The 19,717-nt window shown below is 39.0% G+C and overlaps 1 protein-coding gene across 1 annotated transcript; it reads right to left on the bottom strand.

The window, feature by feature from the left end:
• Positions 1 to 588: 588 nt before the first annotated feature.
• On the bottom strand, positions 589 to 17,054 carry lin7c (lin-7 homolog C (C. elegans)). The gene is made up of 5 exons (XM_057847039.1): positions 16,835 to 17,054; positions 7,980 to 8,098; positions 5,830 to 5,901; positions 5,492 to 5,701; positions 589 to 3,082 (listed from the first exon to the last, which is right to left on the bottom strand). Exons 1-5 carry the CDS (start codon positions 16,869 to 16,871, stop codon positions 2,915 to 2,917), a joined length of 606 nt encoding a protein of 201 aa, XP_057703022.1. The 5' UTR covers positions 16,872 to 17,054; the 3' UTR covers positions 589 to 2,914.
• Between the last annotated feature and the right edge of the window lie 2,663 nt (positions 17,055 to 19,717).

Genomic DNA, 19,717 nt, shown 5'->3' with positions numbered 1-19,717 from the left:
AAACGCATTTCCCCGCCTCTCCTGCTTTTTAACCAATGAGCTGACGGAACAATGACAATACGATATTACACTCATCTCATTGGTCGATGTACTGTCGCTAGCCATGATAACGGAAGACAACATAATTGTGGCATAGGTTTAAGTGCGCTTGAGTAAAAAGCTTGTTCAAAATGATAGTTTTTATCTCTGTGTATTTTATTTTCACTCATTTTATTTTTGTGCTATGTCAATTTCATTTTATTTCTAAATTATATTTGGAGCGATCATTTGCAAAAATGTTTTTGCTGAGGGGACTTTGAACGCACCTAAATTATATTTTAAAAAAAATTTTTTTAAATTAAAAAAAGATTTTTTTTTTTTTCCCCCTAATGGACCCTCCCCACCCTAATGGACAGATTTAAACTTTATTCGTTTTTTTTTTTTTTTTTTTTTTTTTTTTTTAAAATACATTGCAGATAATCGTTTTCCCCTGTGCTTTTATCACTCAAACATTTAAATTATGAATAAAAACACATTTGGGTGTCTGATCGGGCCGCCCCAACCCCACAGGGAGTCGGTAACCCTAACGCTGACTAAATACATGCAACATTCATGATTGAAACGAACTTTTATTTAGATTTCACTTTTATTACTACAGTTGACATTCCACAAACACATACCAGTAAATGACGAAAACATAAAAATAACACAATCTACAGATAAATAATGTTAACAAGCACGACTAAAATATTTCAAAGCATTATCAAAAGCTTACAGAGCACAAAGACCGTTTGGGATCTCAGAAGGGAGCGTATGTTTGTAGAGTTCTGACATCCAATTGCTGCCTGAATATGGCCTTGCTGCACACTCAGCACAGACTCACATTGCCCCTATATTTGTTTTTTTCTTAGCAAAAACACTTACAAAAATTGAGAAAAATATCAAAAGAAAGCTATTATAAAAAATACTCTTGACCGTCCCAATATGAAGATCACATAAAATGGCTAGAGTTGATTCACGTTTTTCCAACATCAGAGGATGGACAGTGAAATTCAGTGTCAAAATGTGTGTGAGCAGGTAATCTAACACACTGCTGTGTGTTAATATCAATAAAAACCTAAACATACAATATTCCACCACATGTACACGGAATGGTGTGTCACCTAACACAATACGGAGACTGTCGCTAACAAATGAACGGTAGAGGTGAACTCTGTGACATTCTCAAAACGTTTTGTTACTCAAATGTATTCAATTGTGCTCGTTGAATGTATGTCATATTCAACTTTGCGGAGGCTTCGCACACATTCTAGACTGACATTCTACAATAAAACAGACTACTTTGCAGCAATTGAGGTTCCTTATGATGATCCTCCATTTGTTTTTAAATACTTTGCATAGATTAGATTAGCATGTACCATAACTACAATTCTGTATTCTTGATTCCAACTTTCATATTTAAGAATTTTCCAAATAAACATGATTATTTGCACTAAAAAGGGATATCAGAGTAACATAACATCCACTTGTTACAATCATTTTTCCTCACTGGGAAAACAAAGCTGGGGATCAAACAAAAAAATGTTTTGTTCCCCTTCGTTTTCCATCAGAAATTCAAGAAACGATGTTTGATGTACATGGTGGTAGAAACAATACATAGCTACCAACATTACAAAATGATGAAGCAATTACTGAATATGTGAGAAAAAAAAAACCTACAGGCATTTAATTTGTACACATGAGTGCATCACAGAAAACGATTATGTCCTTGATGACTAAAGTACTTAGTGTCAAAATCGTAAATAGTTCTGAGTGGGACAGTGTCATGCATAACATGGGCCGGTTGCTTTCATGCAATTCTTATTCTTGCAAAGCCGCTTACAAATTTAAAATATTCATGTGTGACAAAATAAGTAAATAAATGTGATAATATTCTGCGTATGTTGAACTGACTGAATACAATGTGTGATCATGAGAATGTAAGAATGTTGCTTGGTCAAAGTCATGTCGTTTTGGCTTGAAAACAGGAACCTTCATGTTCAGATGAATAGACATTCATCACTAACTTAAGTTGGTTGTAGCATGACACATCTGACCATAAGACAGCTGAAAGCTTTTGTTAGCCTTCTTAAATATCTGTTTCTTACATTTTACATTTACTTTTTAAGTAGGTGTACAGTACTGTTATTACCTCTAAATGCCGAAAGAGCTATAATGAACAATCAGTGGAAACAAAGCAGGAAAAAAAGCACTTGTACTCATTTAGTTACCTGCAGTTGGAGAGTTGCAAACTTTTCTCATTAGGAGTTTCATATTTTGTATTAAATACTGTTGAACTCCCAATTTCCAAAAGTAATGCACAAGGTGTAAGTGAGCTTTGCTGACAATCTGAAGCTGAGTGAAGCAAAAACATTGCCAAATGAACATGGCATCCACAAAACTGAAATCCTTTCAGCCATTATGCCAATAAGTGTTTCTTTCCACTACTAGGTAAACGCATCACAGCTGTAATACTGGACAACACAGCTGGCAGGAAGTTTCTAAAACCAAAAAGTCAAAGGTTTTTGAAAGGAACTGATGTTATTAGTGTAGGCCTTTCATGACGTAGTAGAAAATACTGGCCTGAATGTGTTGCCCTGGTTACAGAAATGGCTAATGTTTGGCGATGTGTGCCTTGGCCGCATAGTGAACCATGCCATTTATTTAAAAATATGCAGATATTGGCATATATATGTGTATATATATATATATATATATATATATATATATATATATATATAACCTACAGCATATATAGCCTACTTTTTGTGGATCAACTACAACTATGTGTGCGTGTGGGTTAGAATGTTTTTGAGATATAAGAGAGAGACCAGAACAGATGGCCTGAAGGCTGGAGGAGGAGAGCCGTAAGAACTGGCGTCGACATGAAACAACCCTACTGGGGATAGTTGTTCTGCTGCCGACGCTTCGCCGACCTCATTTTCTCAAAACGTGACTCCATCTCTTCGAGGACCTTGGGGGTGTACCTCACTACCAGCTTCACTGTGCCCTGAGCTGCTTTAAGTAGTTCAACAGCTTTCTCGTGGTGCTCACCTTCCACGCTCTGGAAAAAGAACCATTCAATAGTGCATACTGTACAATTGCAAAGTAATAATGGTGCAAAAATGTTGCAAGATTGACAAGCACTCGGGTCTTTCTCGCATTGGCACAAGATTAGCTTAAACCCAGTATAAACGGCCATGTACAGTGGCGGAAAAAAAGTATTTAGTCAGCCACCAATTGTGCAAGGTCTCTCACTTTAATTGAGAGAGGTCTGTAATTTTCATCATAGGTATATCTCAACTATTTGACAGAATGAGAAAAAAAAAATCAATAAAATCTGTCAGATTTTTAAGACATCCGTGTAATTTGCTGACTTTATTCAGCTGCTCATGACATCAACACTTGCAGAATGAAACTAAAATCAAATGAAATTAAATCTGTCTCATCTTCACTCACAGCTATTTAAATTTGCTGTAAGTAAATAGCTACTGATAGAGCAATAACAAACGATTAGAAGTTAGCGTTCGCACATCATCAAAAACAATCACATAAACTCACCCCAAGTATTTGACCACAATTGAAAACGTACAATAGACAGTACAAAAGGGGTAACATACAGTCAGCGCCTCTGCATGCTTCACAAGCAGCAAATGTGAGCATGGGCTGTCACCTCTTTACCTGGGCTGCTTCCTCATGTGTTCGTGTGCCATGTGTGGGGTGGGCGGGTGTGTAAATGCTCTCGCGTGCAGACGTAAAACCTGCTCTTTGATTCCTGCGCTAAGATAAAAGCATGCATCACAAAACAAAAGCCAACATTAAAAGAAAAAAAACGACGAGACTCAGGCGTCTCAAAGTCGATGTCACGCAAGTCGGTTACTTCGTAACCCGGGGACTACGTGTCAAGAACAAAAATTAATCTCAATACTTTGTTATATACGTTTTGTTGGCAATGACAGAGGTCAAACGTTTTTTTGTAAGTCTTCACAAGGTTTTCACACACTGTTGCTGGTATTTTGGCCCATTCTTCAATGCAGGTCTCCTCAAGAGCAGTGATTTTTTTGGGGGCTGTCGTTGGGCAACACAGACTTTTAACTCCCTCCATAGATTTTCTATGGGGTTGAGATCTGGATACTGGCTAAGCCGCTACAGGACCTTGAAATGCTTATTACAAAGCCACTCCTTTGTTGCCCTGGCAGTGTTTGGCCTCATTGCTGAAAGACCCAGCTATTGTTTCATCTTCAATGCATTTGCTGATGGAAGGAGGTTTTCAATCAAAATCTCACAATACATGGCCCAATTCATTCTTTCCTTTACACGGACCTTTACATGGTCCCTTTGCAGAAAAACAGCCCTATAGCATGATGTTTCCATCACCATTCATCACAGTAAGTATGGTGTTCTTTGGATGCAATTTAGCATTGTTTCTCCTCCAAACACGAGAAGTTTCAACCGAAAAGTTCTATTTTGGTTTAATCTGACAATTTGACATTCTCTCAGTCCTTTTCTGGATCATTCAAATGCTCTCTAGAAAACATGTACTGGTTTAACTAGGGGTACACGCAGGATTTGAGTCCCTGGCGGCATAGTGTGTTACCAATTGTAGCCTTTGTTACTTTGGTCCCAGCTCTCAGCAGGTCATTCACTAGGTCCCCCCCACATATGGTTCTGGGATTTTTGCTTACTGTTCTTGTGACCATATTGACCGCACGGAGCGAGATCTTGCCCTAGATTGAGGGAGATGATCTTCTTGAGGTCTTGTCTGTTTTCCATTTTCTAATAATTGCTCCCACAGTTGATTTGTCCAAACCAAGCAGTTTAACAATAGCAGATGCAGTCTTCCCATCATGGTGCAGATCTACAATTTTTTTTTCTTGTGTCCTTTGACAGCTCTTTGGTCTTGGCCATAGTGGAGTTTAGAGTGTAACTGTTTGAGGTTGTGGACAGGTGTCTTTTATACTGATGAGTTCAAACATATGCGATTAATACAGGTTTCATTATTACAGGACAGAGGCCCCTCTAAAAGAAGTTACAGCTCTGTGAGGGCCAGAAATCTTACCTTTTTTGTAGGTGACCAAATACTTATTTTCCACCATAATTTGCAAACAAATTCTTTAATAAAATCAGACAGTGATTTTCTGGATTTTTTTTCCTCATTATGTCTATCATAGTTGAGGTATACCTACGATGACAATTACAGGCCTCTCTCATCTTTTAAAGTGGGAGAACTTGCACAATTGGAGGCTGACTAAATACTTTTTTGCCCCATTGAACTTCTCAAGAGCAAAAAAACACTTAAATGGAAATCCTAAAAATTTAGACTGTGTCTACAGGTGCCAGTTTGTTTCAGGAAAACTGTAGAGCCATAGGCATTAACGTCTGGCTACACCCACAACTGTTGAGTTATTGGTTTGGAACAAAAATCAGAGAAAAGTGGTGGAAGCTTTTTTGACTTTAAATGGAGAAAACTTACCACACCGTTGACAGACAGCAGCTGATCACCTCTCTTTAGGCCACCGTGACGGTCGGCGATGCCTCCCGGGATGATCCGTGAGATGTAAATGGGAGAGTTTTGTTCCTTTCCACCCATTATGTTGAATCCCAGGCCTTCTTCTGTTTTGGGCAGCTCCACCACACGTGGATGTGAGTGTCCCTCACTCGCTGCGAAAGCTGCCACGGTTGCCTATTCAATGAAAGTATCTAATAATTAAGACTTCTATGCTGCAGTGCACTGTCTGATTGTAGTTGTATTAAGCTCATTTTGTCTGCACTTATAGACTAGTTAAATTTTTCTGATTGGTCTGATTATACCTTTGCTGTAGCATTTGCTCTGACTTCTGGACTGCTGTTAATGTCCACAGTCTCGTACACATGCTCATAAACCTGTAAAAACAAATTTTCATTAAATATAGAGGGCGCTGCAAAGTCGCAAAAATACTAATTTAAAGGTACGTTTTAAATTGAAAAACATCATTATCATGACATGCAAGAGAAATCTTGTCAAAGGGCATGAGGATACTTAAATATTGCAGATATATTTAAGGTTTTTTTGAGGGGACAGTCAGGAACAAATTTAAATGCAGTAGAAACCAGATCTTACGCAGTTAAGACAGTATACAAATTGTGAATTAAAAACAATGCAAGATGTGGGAATGGCAAATCTCAATTCAGAATAGAACGTAGATGACAGGTCAAAACTTTAAATTAAGAAAATGTATAATTTAAAGGGAAAAATATGCATTTGAATTGTGATGTGTCGAACTGAAAAAAGCTTTGACTTTTTTTTTTTTTTAAACCACTGTGAGGCATCCCCTCATCATCTGACAACAGTATGCAAACATATGGGCACAGAGACAAATTTCACATGTATAGGTATACATATATATATATTTATATATATATATATAAAAGTATTGGAATGCTGTGCTGTCCCATTCTTGTCTAATATTGGGCTCAAACTGTTTAACTATCTTGGGACTACGCCCATATGATGCGGCAAATACTCTGAAGATCTGGACTGCAGGCCGGCTATTTCAATCCTTTTCCTGCGCAGCTATGATTTTGTAAATAAAACTGCATGTGGTCTGGCATAATCATGTTGAAAAATGCAAGGTTATTTTCTGAGGGAGACGACATCTGGATGGGAACATATCTTGTTCTAGAACCAGATGTCTGGATGGGAACAAATTTTGTTCTGGAACCTGGATCTACATTTCTGCCTTTACCAGATGTGAACGCTGGTATTGCCAAACGCATTCATGCAACGCCATACAATCACAAATATCGGCTTCTTAACTGAGCGCTGATAACAAGGAGGAAGCCTCTTCTGAAGATGGTACACAAGAAAACTCGCAAACAGTTTGCTGAAGACATGTCAACAAAGCACATGGATTACTGAACCATGTCCTATGGTCTGATGAGACGAAGATTCATTTGTTTGGTTCCGATGGTCTCAAGGATGTGTGGCGGCGACCAGGTGAGGAGTACAAATATAAGTGTGTCATGCCTACAGTCAACCATGGTGGTGGGAGTGACCCTCCTACCTCTTCAATCTCTGCAGCAATGCTGACAGCACCCCTATAACGAGTCACATGACATTTTGGAGGGAAAATGACAAGCAGTCCTTAATTTGGACTTTTATGGATGTACGTAGTTCCCATACGGTGTACTCAGTTTTGTTGTCAGGGGTTTAGATGCCCGTTTGAGGGGGAGAAAATGGACCGACATTCAGCAAGTAAAAAGGGATGAATGCAAGTTTGAACATAATGAAAATAACTCACTGAATAATAGTAGGGTCTGGTCAATCCTGAAAACCTATGGGAAGGATATCTAAATTACCTATGTAACTGAACTCATTATACAGTATAATGGAAATAAGGTTGCTTTAAAGTTGATGCGGACAATTTGACCATCCTGAAAAGTTGCTAGTGTTATGTCCCTACCGTCCCTCTGCAAAGCTACGCCCTTGCCTCTACCCATCTTGGCACTACCAATCTGAGTTGTTTTCATACTCAACCATGTTGTCATTGGACCTAATTCGTGGTAATTGGTCTTTCAGTTGTCCGGTATATGTGCAATCTTTTCAAGCCTCTTATTGTTACCTGTTCCAACTTATTTGAGAGTTGTCAACACCATGAAGTTTAAAAATTAAAGTGAACATTTTTTTCCCCTTAAAATGATGCATTTTCTCAGTTTAAACTTTTGATCTGTCATCTATATTCTATTATGAATAAAATAATGAAATTTGGCCCTTCCAAATCACTTTATCCAGTTTTTATTGACAATTTGTATAGTGTTCAAACTTTTTGGGAATCCGGCGTGTATTTCAGCTCCCATAAGATCATTTTATCACTTAAATGAGTGTAACGAAATACTGTAGATTGTGTTTGACTGCCGTGGTTTCACATGAAGAGGAACAAGGTGGATGAACTGAAATCACATGTATATGCCAGGTGTCTTACTTCTCTGACAGCATTGCAGAATTCACTCTGCAAGACCCTCTGCAAGGCCTGCAGCTTTTGAGGAGGAACCTCCCCTGTCCTCTGGAGTTTGTCAAGCAGTTCAATAGCACGGTTGATATCTGTCAATAGTGTCAAAAAAGTGCATGTATCACATTCAAAACAAAGGCAGAATTAGGGAAAACAACTACTAGCCCGAAGATCTTAACACTTTCCCATTGACAATGATAGAGGCCTAACTGTGTAGCTCTTCATTCTTCTGCTGTGAATTCAAATTAGAGTTTCACTAGGGGACGTCCAACCCATTTGAGCTGGGAGGGCTGGCAGCGAAATAACATTTGTTCATTCGCTGCCACCACTCTCAGTTTTACTGGATTGGACATTAGGGTTGTTCTGATCATGTTTTTTTGCTCCCAATCCAATCCCGATCGTTTTAGTTTGAGTATCTGCCGATTCCGATATTTCCCGATCCGATTGCTTTTTTTTTGCTCCCGATTCAATTCCAATCATTCCCGATAATTTTTACCAATCATATACATTTTGGCAATGCATTAAGAAAAAAATGAATAAAACTCGGACGAATATATACATTTAACATACAGTACATAAGTGCTGTATTTGTTTATTATGACAATAAATCCTCAAGATGGCATTTACATTATTAACATTCTTTCTGTGAGAGGGATCCACCGATAGAAAGACTTGTGACATTGTATATTGTGACTAAATATTGCCATCTAGTGTATTTGTTGAGCTTTCAGGAAATGATACTGCAGCCATTCAACCCAAATGCATGATGGGAAGTGGAATCATGACTGTGCGTAGTGCTACCAATTGATACATCTTCTCTGCGTTGGGAAATAACATAAGGTGATAAGAAAAAGATCAATTGCTACTGCAATCTAACGAAGCGGGTGACTCTTTGTCAACGTTACAGTATGATACCTGCTGTATTGGAACACATTAGGGACCAGTGCTACTTGGTGTTTTATCCAGCAATGACTGCTGAGCTAACATTGACAGTTAGTATGATTACGTTTTTATTTTACACCCTCATCACGCTACAGCGCTATGTTTTCACAGATTAAATAAAGCCTGCATGAAAGACACGTTAGCCACGCATCAACAGTGGTCATAATTAATAGAAACCTTGCCCTCCGCAGGGCTAACATTACGTGAGCGAGTGAAAGTTATTTATTAGCACTGAGAAGTCTAATGCTTCAAGATGGCGACTGTTTACGAACGCCGCTGTCTCTGTCATTTCGCATCTAGTTCAACATACATGTGATACCTATAAAACCCATCAGACGCTACCTGCTAGCAGGGGCGGACTGGTAATCTGTGGGTTCTGGAGGATCACAGAACGGCCGGTGCCCTGGACGGCCGGCGGCCGCCATTCATTATACATCACTGTTTTTGTCCCCCCTAGCCTCTGATTATCTACAGTTTGCATCCAATCCAACAGGTGGCAGCAATGCGCCTGGCTGTTCATCACCAGCCTGATAGAAGAACGAAAGAAGCACAAAGTTGCCTTCATTGGTTCCTTGTGGAAGCAAAATGGCGACGAGCGTTATTAATGCATAATATGGATGGTGGTGGCAAAAAAAAGAAAAGAGAAGGGTGGCGCGGAGAAGGTTAGGAAGAAAAAAATTAAAGAAACTGGAGAGCGAAGCATTAAAATGTCATAAGTTGACAAATATTTTCGCAAGCAGCAGTCTGGCTGCAACGGCCACGTCGGGTAACAGCAGCCCAGCCCCGGCGTGAGAGGGGGAGCGGCAGGCGCTCTGATGTGCAGCCGGTGCAGGGAGAGAGATAAAAAGAGGGAGGGGTTAATGATAAGCTGGTGGAAGTTCGAGAGGGAAGTTCCCCAGACAAGCGCAGAGCAAGTAAAAAGGGATGAAGAGGGTCACTTGCTCGGTATACTGGCAGTTGTTATCCACCAGGTAGGTACATTTTAAATGAAATAAATGACAATTAAAGGGTTAGTGCCAGCTAGTCGATGTACCCGTTTGCAATCGTGTCAAGATACAATATGCTAGTCCAACTATCACTCTCCTAAGAAAAAATATTTTAGCTGTAAAACAACGTATGCACACGCAGCAGCAATATTAATTCAGAAGAAATATAACAAAATATTAATAAAATGAATGGTTTTACTTTAATGTTTAGGTAGTTAAATTGATATATATTTTTAATCATTTATATATCGTTTTGTTTTCTGTTTAATACTTTCCAATGAAGGTTATGTATACAGGATTTGTCTTGAAATGTTTATTATATTTTCATTGAAATTTATTATTTATATGGCAAGATTAATTATGGCAGGGGTCTCCAAACCGGTCCTCAAGGGCCACTGTGGGGCCTGGGTTTTTTTTTTCAACCGATCGAGTACCGACAGTTTAACCAATTAAGTTTCTGCTAAAACAAGCAGCACCTGACTGCAATCAACTGATTACACTTGTAAGACACCAGATTGGTGCATAGGTGTTGTCTTGTTTTGTTGGAATGAAATCCTGTGCCCGCTGCAGCCCTATGTGAAACAGTTTGGAGACCACTGAATTATGGCATAAACAATGAAATCGTTTTATAGACAGAGATATATTATAATCAATCGGATACACGAATGAATGAATTTATTGTCATTGTCATCATGATCATAATCATTGACAGTTTCAGAATGTGGAATTTGCTCGAATACATAAAACTTGCTTTGAAAAATACATTCTTTCATTTGTTTATTCAGGTCTATCATAGAGCTAGTACAGAAAATGAACCCAACTCCAGTTCAGCCTTGCAGTACTTTGAGCGCCCCAAGTCAGACAGTGACAGTCTGACATATTTTCTTCATTTTCTCTTAAAGTGCAAGAAATTGATGCATTTTACAATAAAATGTAAAAAAATAAATAAATAAAATTCTCCCCGGGGTTGAGGGGTTGGGCGGTATGCCCCCGGACACCCCTAGGGGGTCTGTTTCCCTTCGTATAGCGATTCTTGTGGGCTGGGCTGAGTCAAAGTCCAGGGCTGCTTTTTAGTCCCAGTCCGCCCCTGCCTGCTAGTGCTACCACCGTAGCATCATGCGGGCTAGGTTTTAGCAACGTCTGCGTAGTTTGTAGCGGCTGTCAGATGCAGTAAGGTATTTTTCTATTGCTTCTTCCTCTACGCACGTGACATCAGCGCTAGAGGTGTGCAAAATTTCCGATTCTTAGATTATTCGCGATTCGGCCGTGGAAGATTCGAGAACGATTCACAAACATCCAAATTCCGATTATTGAAATATGCCAAGTAAAGCGGAAGTACGACACACTCAGCGCGCCGCGCGGTCTTCGGTACGCAATTAGGGACGGAGCGAGAGTAGCTAAACATCATGCTTCTCATTACCCGGCCCCTCGGGTAACGCCAATGCTCAACTCACGGCTCTAGCTCAACTCATGCCACGAGATAAAAAAAAAAACAACAACATACCTGACTGCTGCCGAAAAGCTGCTACAAGCCACATTATGTTACGGTAGATATCATTTATATAGGACTAGATGCATTATAGCTTCGGTATCGTTACCAGCACATCTACAAAAAACTAGATGCGGGCGTTAGTAACGGCCGCCATCTTAAAGCAGTACACTTCCCTGCAAGGCAGTTGTTGCGAACCTTCCAAGCGAATCTAATTAACTTTTTATCTAAAATACTCCTAAATCGGTAAAATATTGACTTGAATCTATCTTTAAAATAGTTTTAAAACTTTTACATGTTGAAAGTAGACAAAAGAGAAATTATGGAATAACAGGAGCAATTTTAACAACTTTAACGGTTGATTCACAACATTAAATTAATTGAAAGTAGTTTAAAGCTGCTGATATAGAATGGGGACTGGAGTTTTTTTATTTACTGTTATTTTTGTATATTTGTTTACTGCTATATGTTAACTTGATATTGAAATAGTAGTTTGGTTTAGCCTGAGAGGATTTTTGAACAATTTTGGAACTAATGTACAAAACAAATTAAAAAAAAAAAAAAAAAAAAAAAAAAAAAAAAAAAAAGGAGTGGGGTGCATCAATAATCGTTTTATAATCGAATCGGAGCCTCTGAATCGTAATCGCAATTGAATCGTTAGGTGCCCAAAGATTCCCAGCTCTAATCAGCGCGTTGTCTCTCATCAAAAATAGTCCGTGCAAAACGTGATGCTTAGAGCTGGCAAAATTAAGCGATTCCTCGAGGTGAGTAAAATTCCTCGGATCAGTTTTTAAACTCGAGTTGCTCGAGTATTCGTTTCAGCTCTACAAAGGAGTGGCTTCGTAAGAAGCATTTCAAGGTCCTGGAGTGGCCTAGCCAGTCTCCAGATTTCAACCCCATAGAGAATCTGTGGTGAGAGTTGAAAGTCTGTGTTGCCCAATGACAGCCCCAAAACATCACTGCTCTAGAGGAGATCTGCAAAGAGGAATGGACCAAAATACCAGCAACAGTGTGTGAAAAGCTTGTGATGAGTTACATAAAACGTTTGGCCTCCGTTATTGCCAACAAAGGGTAGATAACAAAGTATTGAGATGAACTTTTGGGATTGACCAAATACTTATTTTCCACCATGATTTGCAAATAATTAAAAAAAAAAATCAAACAATGTGATTTTCAGTTTTTTTCCCCACATTCTGTCCCTTATGGTTGAGGTTTACCCATGTTAACAATTACAGGCCTCTCTAATATTTTCAAGTGGGAGAACTTGCAAAATTAGTGGTTGACTAAATACTTATTTGCCCCACTGTGAGTGTGTGTGTGTATGTGTGTGTGTATATATATATATATATATATATATATATATATACAGTGCCTTGCAAAAGTATTCGGTAGTTCAGTATTCATTCAGTATTCCCCCTTGAATCTTGCAACCTTTCGCCACATTTCAGGCATGGTGGTGGCAGTATCATGGTTTGGGCCTGCTTTTGACGGGAAGATGGATGCAGCCAAATACAGGAACATTCTGGAAGAAAACCTGTTGGTATCTGCACAAGACCTGAGACTGGGACGGAGATTTATCTTCCAACAGGACAATGATCCAAAACATAAAGCCAAATCTACAATGGAATGGTTCAAAAATAAAGGTATCCAGGTGTTAGAATGGCCAAGTCAAAGTCCAGACCTGAATCCAATCGAGAATCTGTGGAAAGAGCTGAAGACTGCTGTTCACAAACACTCTCCATCCAACCTCACTGAGCTCGAGCTGTTTCGCAAGGAAGAATGGGCAAGAATGTCAGTCTTTCGATGTGCAAAACTGATAGAAACATACCCCAAGCGACTTGCAGCTGTAATTGGAGCAAAAGGCGGCGCTACAAAGTATTAACGCAAGGGGGCCGAATAATATTGCACGCCCCACTTTTCAGTTTTTTATTTGTTAAAAAAGTTTAAATTATCCAATAAATGTTGTTCCACTTCACGATTGTGTCCCACTTGTTGTTGATTCTTGACAAAAAAATTAAATTTCATATCTTTCATATCTTTATGTTTGAAGCCTGAAATGTGGCGAAAGGTTGCAAGATTCAAGGGGGCCGAATACTTTTGCAAGGCACTGTTCATACATATATATGTATATATATATATATATATATATATATATAAGCTATTTATTGTTACTATTGATCACTATCTATATATTTTTAATGAATGATTATATATACATCTTATTAAAAAAAATAGTAAAATGAATAAAAAACAAATTTACTCTGGTTATAGCACCCAATAAACACTGAACACACATTTTGAAATTTCATAGTACGTATTTAACTCAATGCCTACCATTAACAGTAGACGTCCAATTTATTTAAATTGGGAGGACTGGCTGGAAATGCTCGTCTTTCAGTGCCATTGACAACGCTAAATGTATTGGACGTCTGTAGCAAACAAATGGGGAGAGCTACAACAGTGTTACTTGGGGACATAAAAATGTGTATTTGTAATTTGTTGAATTTCGTTTTAACAATTCATCCATATTATAAAAAAATTTAATAAATACAATAGAGCTGTCCCGACTAGTCGACGTTGTCGACGTCATCGATGACGTAAATGCGTCGACGGGCAAAACATACCGTCGACGAATAATGACGGGTTAAAAAAAATTACATGCAGATAAAGTTTAGAATGGCAGGCGCTCGCGATGCAAGTGGTTGTTACCGGCACCCCCAAGGAGGCCGCTGTTATTATCAATGTGACCGGCATTGTCAAATTGAGCGGAGAGAATGAAAGTGGGCGAGTTCCGTGAGAGTTGGAAAAGTGCGCGGGCAGCGCGGAGTTTAGTGGCTGCATCCATCACGTTTTTGTTTTGGTCAATAAAAGTATCTATAAAAAGCCATCCGACGCCTTTCGGTGTTTTTATGCACGCCGCCGCCTTCCTGAGGAGGAAATCGGACAAACCGACGAAAACGAGTCAAGTGAATCGCCGGTTCACGCCTCACTGCGGCGAGCAGTTGAAAACACCACCAGTTACCAAGAAGGGCAGAATTGGTAACAACGTGAAAGCAGCATAAAGCCAAAAAAGCGGACCAGACTAGCCAGAACCTGAAATTATTTCAAGTAAAATATGGAGGGTGCCACCACTATGTGTTCTCTTTGCTAAGCTGAGCTCGCATACCACGGTAGCACGTCGGCTATGAACGAACACTTGACGCGCCGTCACCCAGGTGTATTTCGGAAGACAACAGGAAACAACAACCTAGCGGATTGTAAGTCCATACAACTTTCTAACGATTTTACAAAAATTTAAGTTGCCTTTATGTGCGTCGTATCAACGTGCATTTTTAGTTAATAATAATAAGAAATAAATGAATAAATAAATATAATGGAATTATATAATATTTTATTATTATTAAATTATTAGGATCATGGTAGGTCCCACTTGGGGGGAAAATATATGTATATCCTGTATATACATAATATAATAAAACTATATATGGAAACACAGCACTGGCCTGCTTACTGTAATCCATGGCTGCACTAATGTTAGTTACTTTATATTATAAAGTATTATTGCATATATACATATAGTAGTATACTATAAAATTAATACAATATATTTAATTTTTGTTACTATGACTGTGTCTGCCTTTCATTTAAAATAATTGTGCTAATATTTCAGTGTGCCCTCTGCTTTATCTATTTTTAGGTTAAAACAAACAAAAGTTTAACAGTTTTCCCCTCCCCCAAAAATGCGGAATGCACACCAGAAAGAGCATCTGAACTCACACAAAGTATTCTGAAAATGATTGTCCGGGATACTGCAATTCATTTGAACATTTAGAACAATATAGACAATGACATACCGCAAAAAGAGTAAGAAGTGTTTTGACTCCTGTTAAAAAGGTGAAGTCACAGTAGCCACGTTTACATGCTGACTTTTATTCATACCGATTCAAATCATTCCGAATGGAAATTTCACATCAGCTGTTTACATGTCACTTCATCTATTCCGATCCAGCGTTTACATGTGACTGCCTTTATTCCGAAAGGACGTTTGACAACTGCCGTCTGACATGCGCAGATTAATCAAAACAAAGCGTCACGTTGCAAAACATGGAGATCGATCGTCAGATCAGCTGCTGTTTTAACTTTTCGAGTGGAAACAAAACTTCAGAATGATACGCCGTTCATTTAAAAAGTTGTGTGGGTGCGCTGTGCGTGTGCTTGGAAGTCATGTTGCAAGTGACGTTACTTACGTCACCACGTCAGTACGGAGCATGCGCAGAAAGAACGCAACCAGACACCATTCCGCTTCCCTGTTTACATGATATAATTTTACTTCTAATCGGTTTGGGAAAAGAAATATTCCACCCATGTGAATCGGAATGAAATTCCATTCGGTTTGGGCCTGTTCATTCCGAATGAGGTGTTTATATGGAACACATTTATTCGGTTTGAACAAATATTCCGATTGTAATTGGAATATTTGGCTCCATGTAAACGTGGCAAGTGTTTCCGTTTACATTTTTTTGCACCAGTTCATGCCAGCAGCATTTGATCTCACTGTTTGAGATTTATTATTGATATTTTATTTATACGTTAATAAAGAATTTAGGTGTTCCAAAATGTTTTTTGTGAATTAATAAGCTTTAACAAAAATTTCATTATTAAATTAGTAAAAAAAAAAAATTATTAGATTAGTCGACTAATCGTAAAAATAGTCGGCTGACTAATCGGGAGGAAATTAGTCGTTTGGGACAGCCCTAAAATACAGTAATGATTAGTAATTTTAAATATGATATTCTATAATATATATTAGATGACCAAAAATAGACACTTACCCAATAAAAGGTTAAAGGGTCTTAAGTGTCTCTGAAAGGCTTAAACTTTAAGCCTTAAAGACGTACAGTAAGTGTTTGTACTGAAAAATTACAGAATTACAATAATTTGGAAAATGTTAACGAATAGCTACCTCCCGTTAGATTGAAAATATAGGGGTTTAGTTGTAATTGCTTTGTATGACAAGCTTTATATGTTGCACATCCCAAATACCAAAATCGCTGATGCCTGTAACGTCAAACCAAATTGATCAAAATATGATACAATACGTCAAACAACTGTCAGGGTACTTTTCGCCACTATTGCCGTGGTTGCAGCCGCTAAATTAGCACATCATAGAGTAAACAACATTCCATGTTAAATACATTATACGCCGCAGTTTCTAATCACAAACACCATACACATCTAGCCAATGTCGGTTTTTCGTTCTGTCGTCGTGTTGGGCTTCATCCTAAACATCTCAAATTTTACTACCGCAGCTGAAAACATGTATTTGTAGAAAGATGGTCTTAAATTCAGGCCAAATTATTCTAAAAGAGTAAAACATGTCGAAGCTACTCTAGCTAGCCAATTAACTTTACCTCTCTCCAGACGTACAGGCTCGCCAAGTGACGCCATTTTCTCAACGCGACGCTCTTTGATGTCACCAAGATGTTACGTTAAATAAAGGATATGGGCGAGTAAAACTGGTAATCCTCCCTAATGTGACGTGCTCTCAAGCGAGACGATAAATGAGATTAGCTAAATTAGCAGGCTAGGCTAGCGGCCGGTGTCATGCGACGTTCAAGGACGGCTGGGAAATAAAGAGCTGCCTGCCCTCAATGCCCTCATACTGTAAATTCAGAACATGAAGACTATCGACTAATTTTATACATATTCAGTAATGTGCGGTCGGAAGAGCCTCACTTTCTTATTAAAAGCGGAGTGAAACAAACAAACAAACAAACAAAAAAACAATATTGACACGTGATTACATTAAATTAGCTGACATTTTACTTATGTAGTCTATGCTTTATATTTTCTTTTCGAGGCAAATGTATTCAAAATGCAGTTGTAAAAATAATAGCACATTTCCTGCTAAACTACAAGTTTATGAAAGCCTCAGAAGTCGATTGTGACAAGAGCGCATTGCAATAGCATCTTCTATTGGTAAAAGTAGTGTACTACAACAGGAGACTGTTAGTGACTGACAATTGAGTGGATTTTTGACTGCCTTCGGCGCAAACTCCAACAGAGATTAAAGCAATCCCCCCTCAATCCCTTGCCACAATTTTATGGAAAAAATCGTCTACTTTGTCTTACTTCACGTCTCCAATATAGTTTTCAGGCACTTTAATACGCGTTATAGTCAAGCCCGTCAAGGGGGGGGGGGGCAAACAGGTATGCTGTCCTAGGCCTCAGGACCATCGGGGCCTCTGAATGACCCTTAATTTATTTTACTTTACATTTATATATTTCTTTTTATTCAAATCATTGTCTGATTAAATACTATGTTCTACTCGATATAGACTTAAAAACTTTAACATATTGAATATTTAAAATGTATTTTTCCTTTTTTTTTGCGTCCCCCCCCCCCCCCCCCCCCCCTCTCTCTGTCTTAGCAAAGAATGGTTTTACCCTGCTCTGGCGCACTCAAGGCTACACTAAGTACGTGCCCTGAAGCGGGAAATTAAAATCTGTCATTGTTAAAAACTCTAAACATGGCGAGTTGTCATAAAGGGGGACAAGAAGCCAGAAAATTAGGGATAGAGTTGGCTGAGGACAGTGATGGCGGTAAGTGAACAACAGCCGCTAACGCTCCACGTTTACATTTGCGATCACTGTGACCAAAGCCCGATTCGAGTCTGCCACCGGCTGCTTATAGCCTATTGAGCTGCGGTATGACAAGACATGCTGCTCGCGTTGAGCCAAAGAGAAAGACGGTGATGGGAGATCAGGGATATATGTTAGTCTGTGGGGAGCAGGTGCGCGAGGCTGAACAGACTAGGGTCCGGCGGCTGGATTTATCTTCGGTTTACAACCCACTGTATATTTTAGCAAACGCTAATACGAATCCATTCCCGAAACAGCACAAACGAGCAGCAGTGGAACAGCAGAGGAGCCTGTCAGGGAGAGACAGGGAGCTGTCAGGCAGCCCACAGTCAGAGCTGAGGAGGGGGCCCGTTTAGTTATACTGTTTTGTTGCCTAGCAGGCAGGCATAGCACTCTCAGTTGTATTGTATTGTAGCCTACATGGGACAATAGATGGAGATTGTTTGTTTATATTGTGTCACATTACATTACAGCCTGTTAAATTTAACTGTCCATCTCAAATTAAATAATTTGAAAATTTACACTGCCATTGCTTGCAAAGCGTTAAAAGTACTGCGTACGTTGTTGTGACAAGCAGGGGTGGGGTGGGGAGGCCGTATAATGGTCTCTTGTCCCCGGGCCCCTGCAAGTCTGTTGACAGCCCTGATTATAGTTCCCCACAATCAGGCTAATGTACAAAATATTTTGCTGTGTGGATAATCGTCTCTTTGACTGTGAGACTAAAAGGCCTTATCTGATCAAAGGTTGGGGAAAAAGTGAAACAACTTGACAGCTTTGCAACTTTTTGTTGAAGGGTGGGTTACACTAGTTTATGTTCTCTGTCTTGAGAAGGTAATGTCATGGGCTGTTTTTTTCTTGAGCGAGAAACCACATTACTTTAATCAACCAGCAAACTATCATATTCACTTATTATGGTTCCATTTAAAGCTGTGCTAGGCCTCTTGGTGTTTTTATTCAAGGGATTATTGGACTACATCCTGTGTGTGTGGGACCTGGCGCTTTTAAGTCTTTGGCTGACGAATATGTACAGTCCCCCAGGGAGTGGTGTATCATTGAATATTTTGAATTGTAAAGTGATAACATTCACTGATATGTCTGATTCATTCAAAGAACTGAGAAACTTCTCTTGCAGATTTACAGCATGGCATTACTAAAACTGCAACACTTTTTGAAGCATTTAATATACACTGTTAGTTACCTTTTGAGCACCAGTGTGAATCCTTCCTGGCATTCGTTGTAGGAAAGTGACCACAATAAATCCATCCCACATATCATGTGGTTCATGAGGTGAACAGAGGAGCGAACATTGTTTCTCTGGTCAGCGGTTTCCTCTCCTGGGATCCAACTTACCTCCAAGCAGGTTGAGATGAAGGAAATTGAGGTGGTATTATTTGCAATACACATAATTTAGCGTCGCTTTGTTTTATTTGTGAACATGTCAGTGTGAATACACCATATAGTGTTAAAAAGAGGTGAAAGAAACTGGTGAATTGAGTTAAATTCTGGCAACCTTTCAACTGGGAAAGTAGACATGCAGGTTTCCTTCTGATCTTTGTGATTGTACAGCTCGCTGAATGGCCTGATGACTGATCTTTTGTTGAAAACATCATGATGGGATTCACTAATATTGAACTATTGCTTTTAATGTGCAC

The sequence above is a fragment of the Corythoichthys intestinalis genome, chromosome 1, assembly GCF_030265065.1.
Source record: "Corythoichthys intestinalis isolate RoL2023-P3 chromosome 1, ASM3026506v1, whole genome shotgun sequence".
NCBI classification, from domain to species: domain Eukaryota; kingdom Metazoa; phylum Chordata; class Actinopteri; order Syngnathiformes; family Syngnathidae; genus Corythoichthys; species Corythoichthys intestinalis.
The sequence above is the reverse complement of the archived record's forward strand: the minus strand, read 5'-3'. Positions and strand labels throughout refer to the sequence as shown.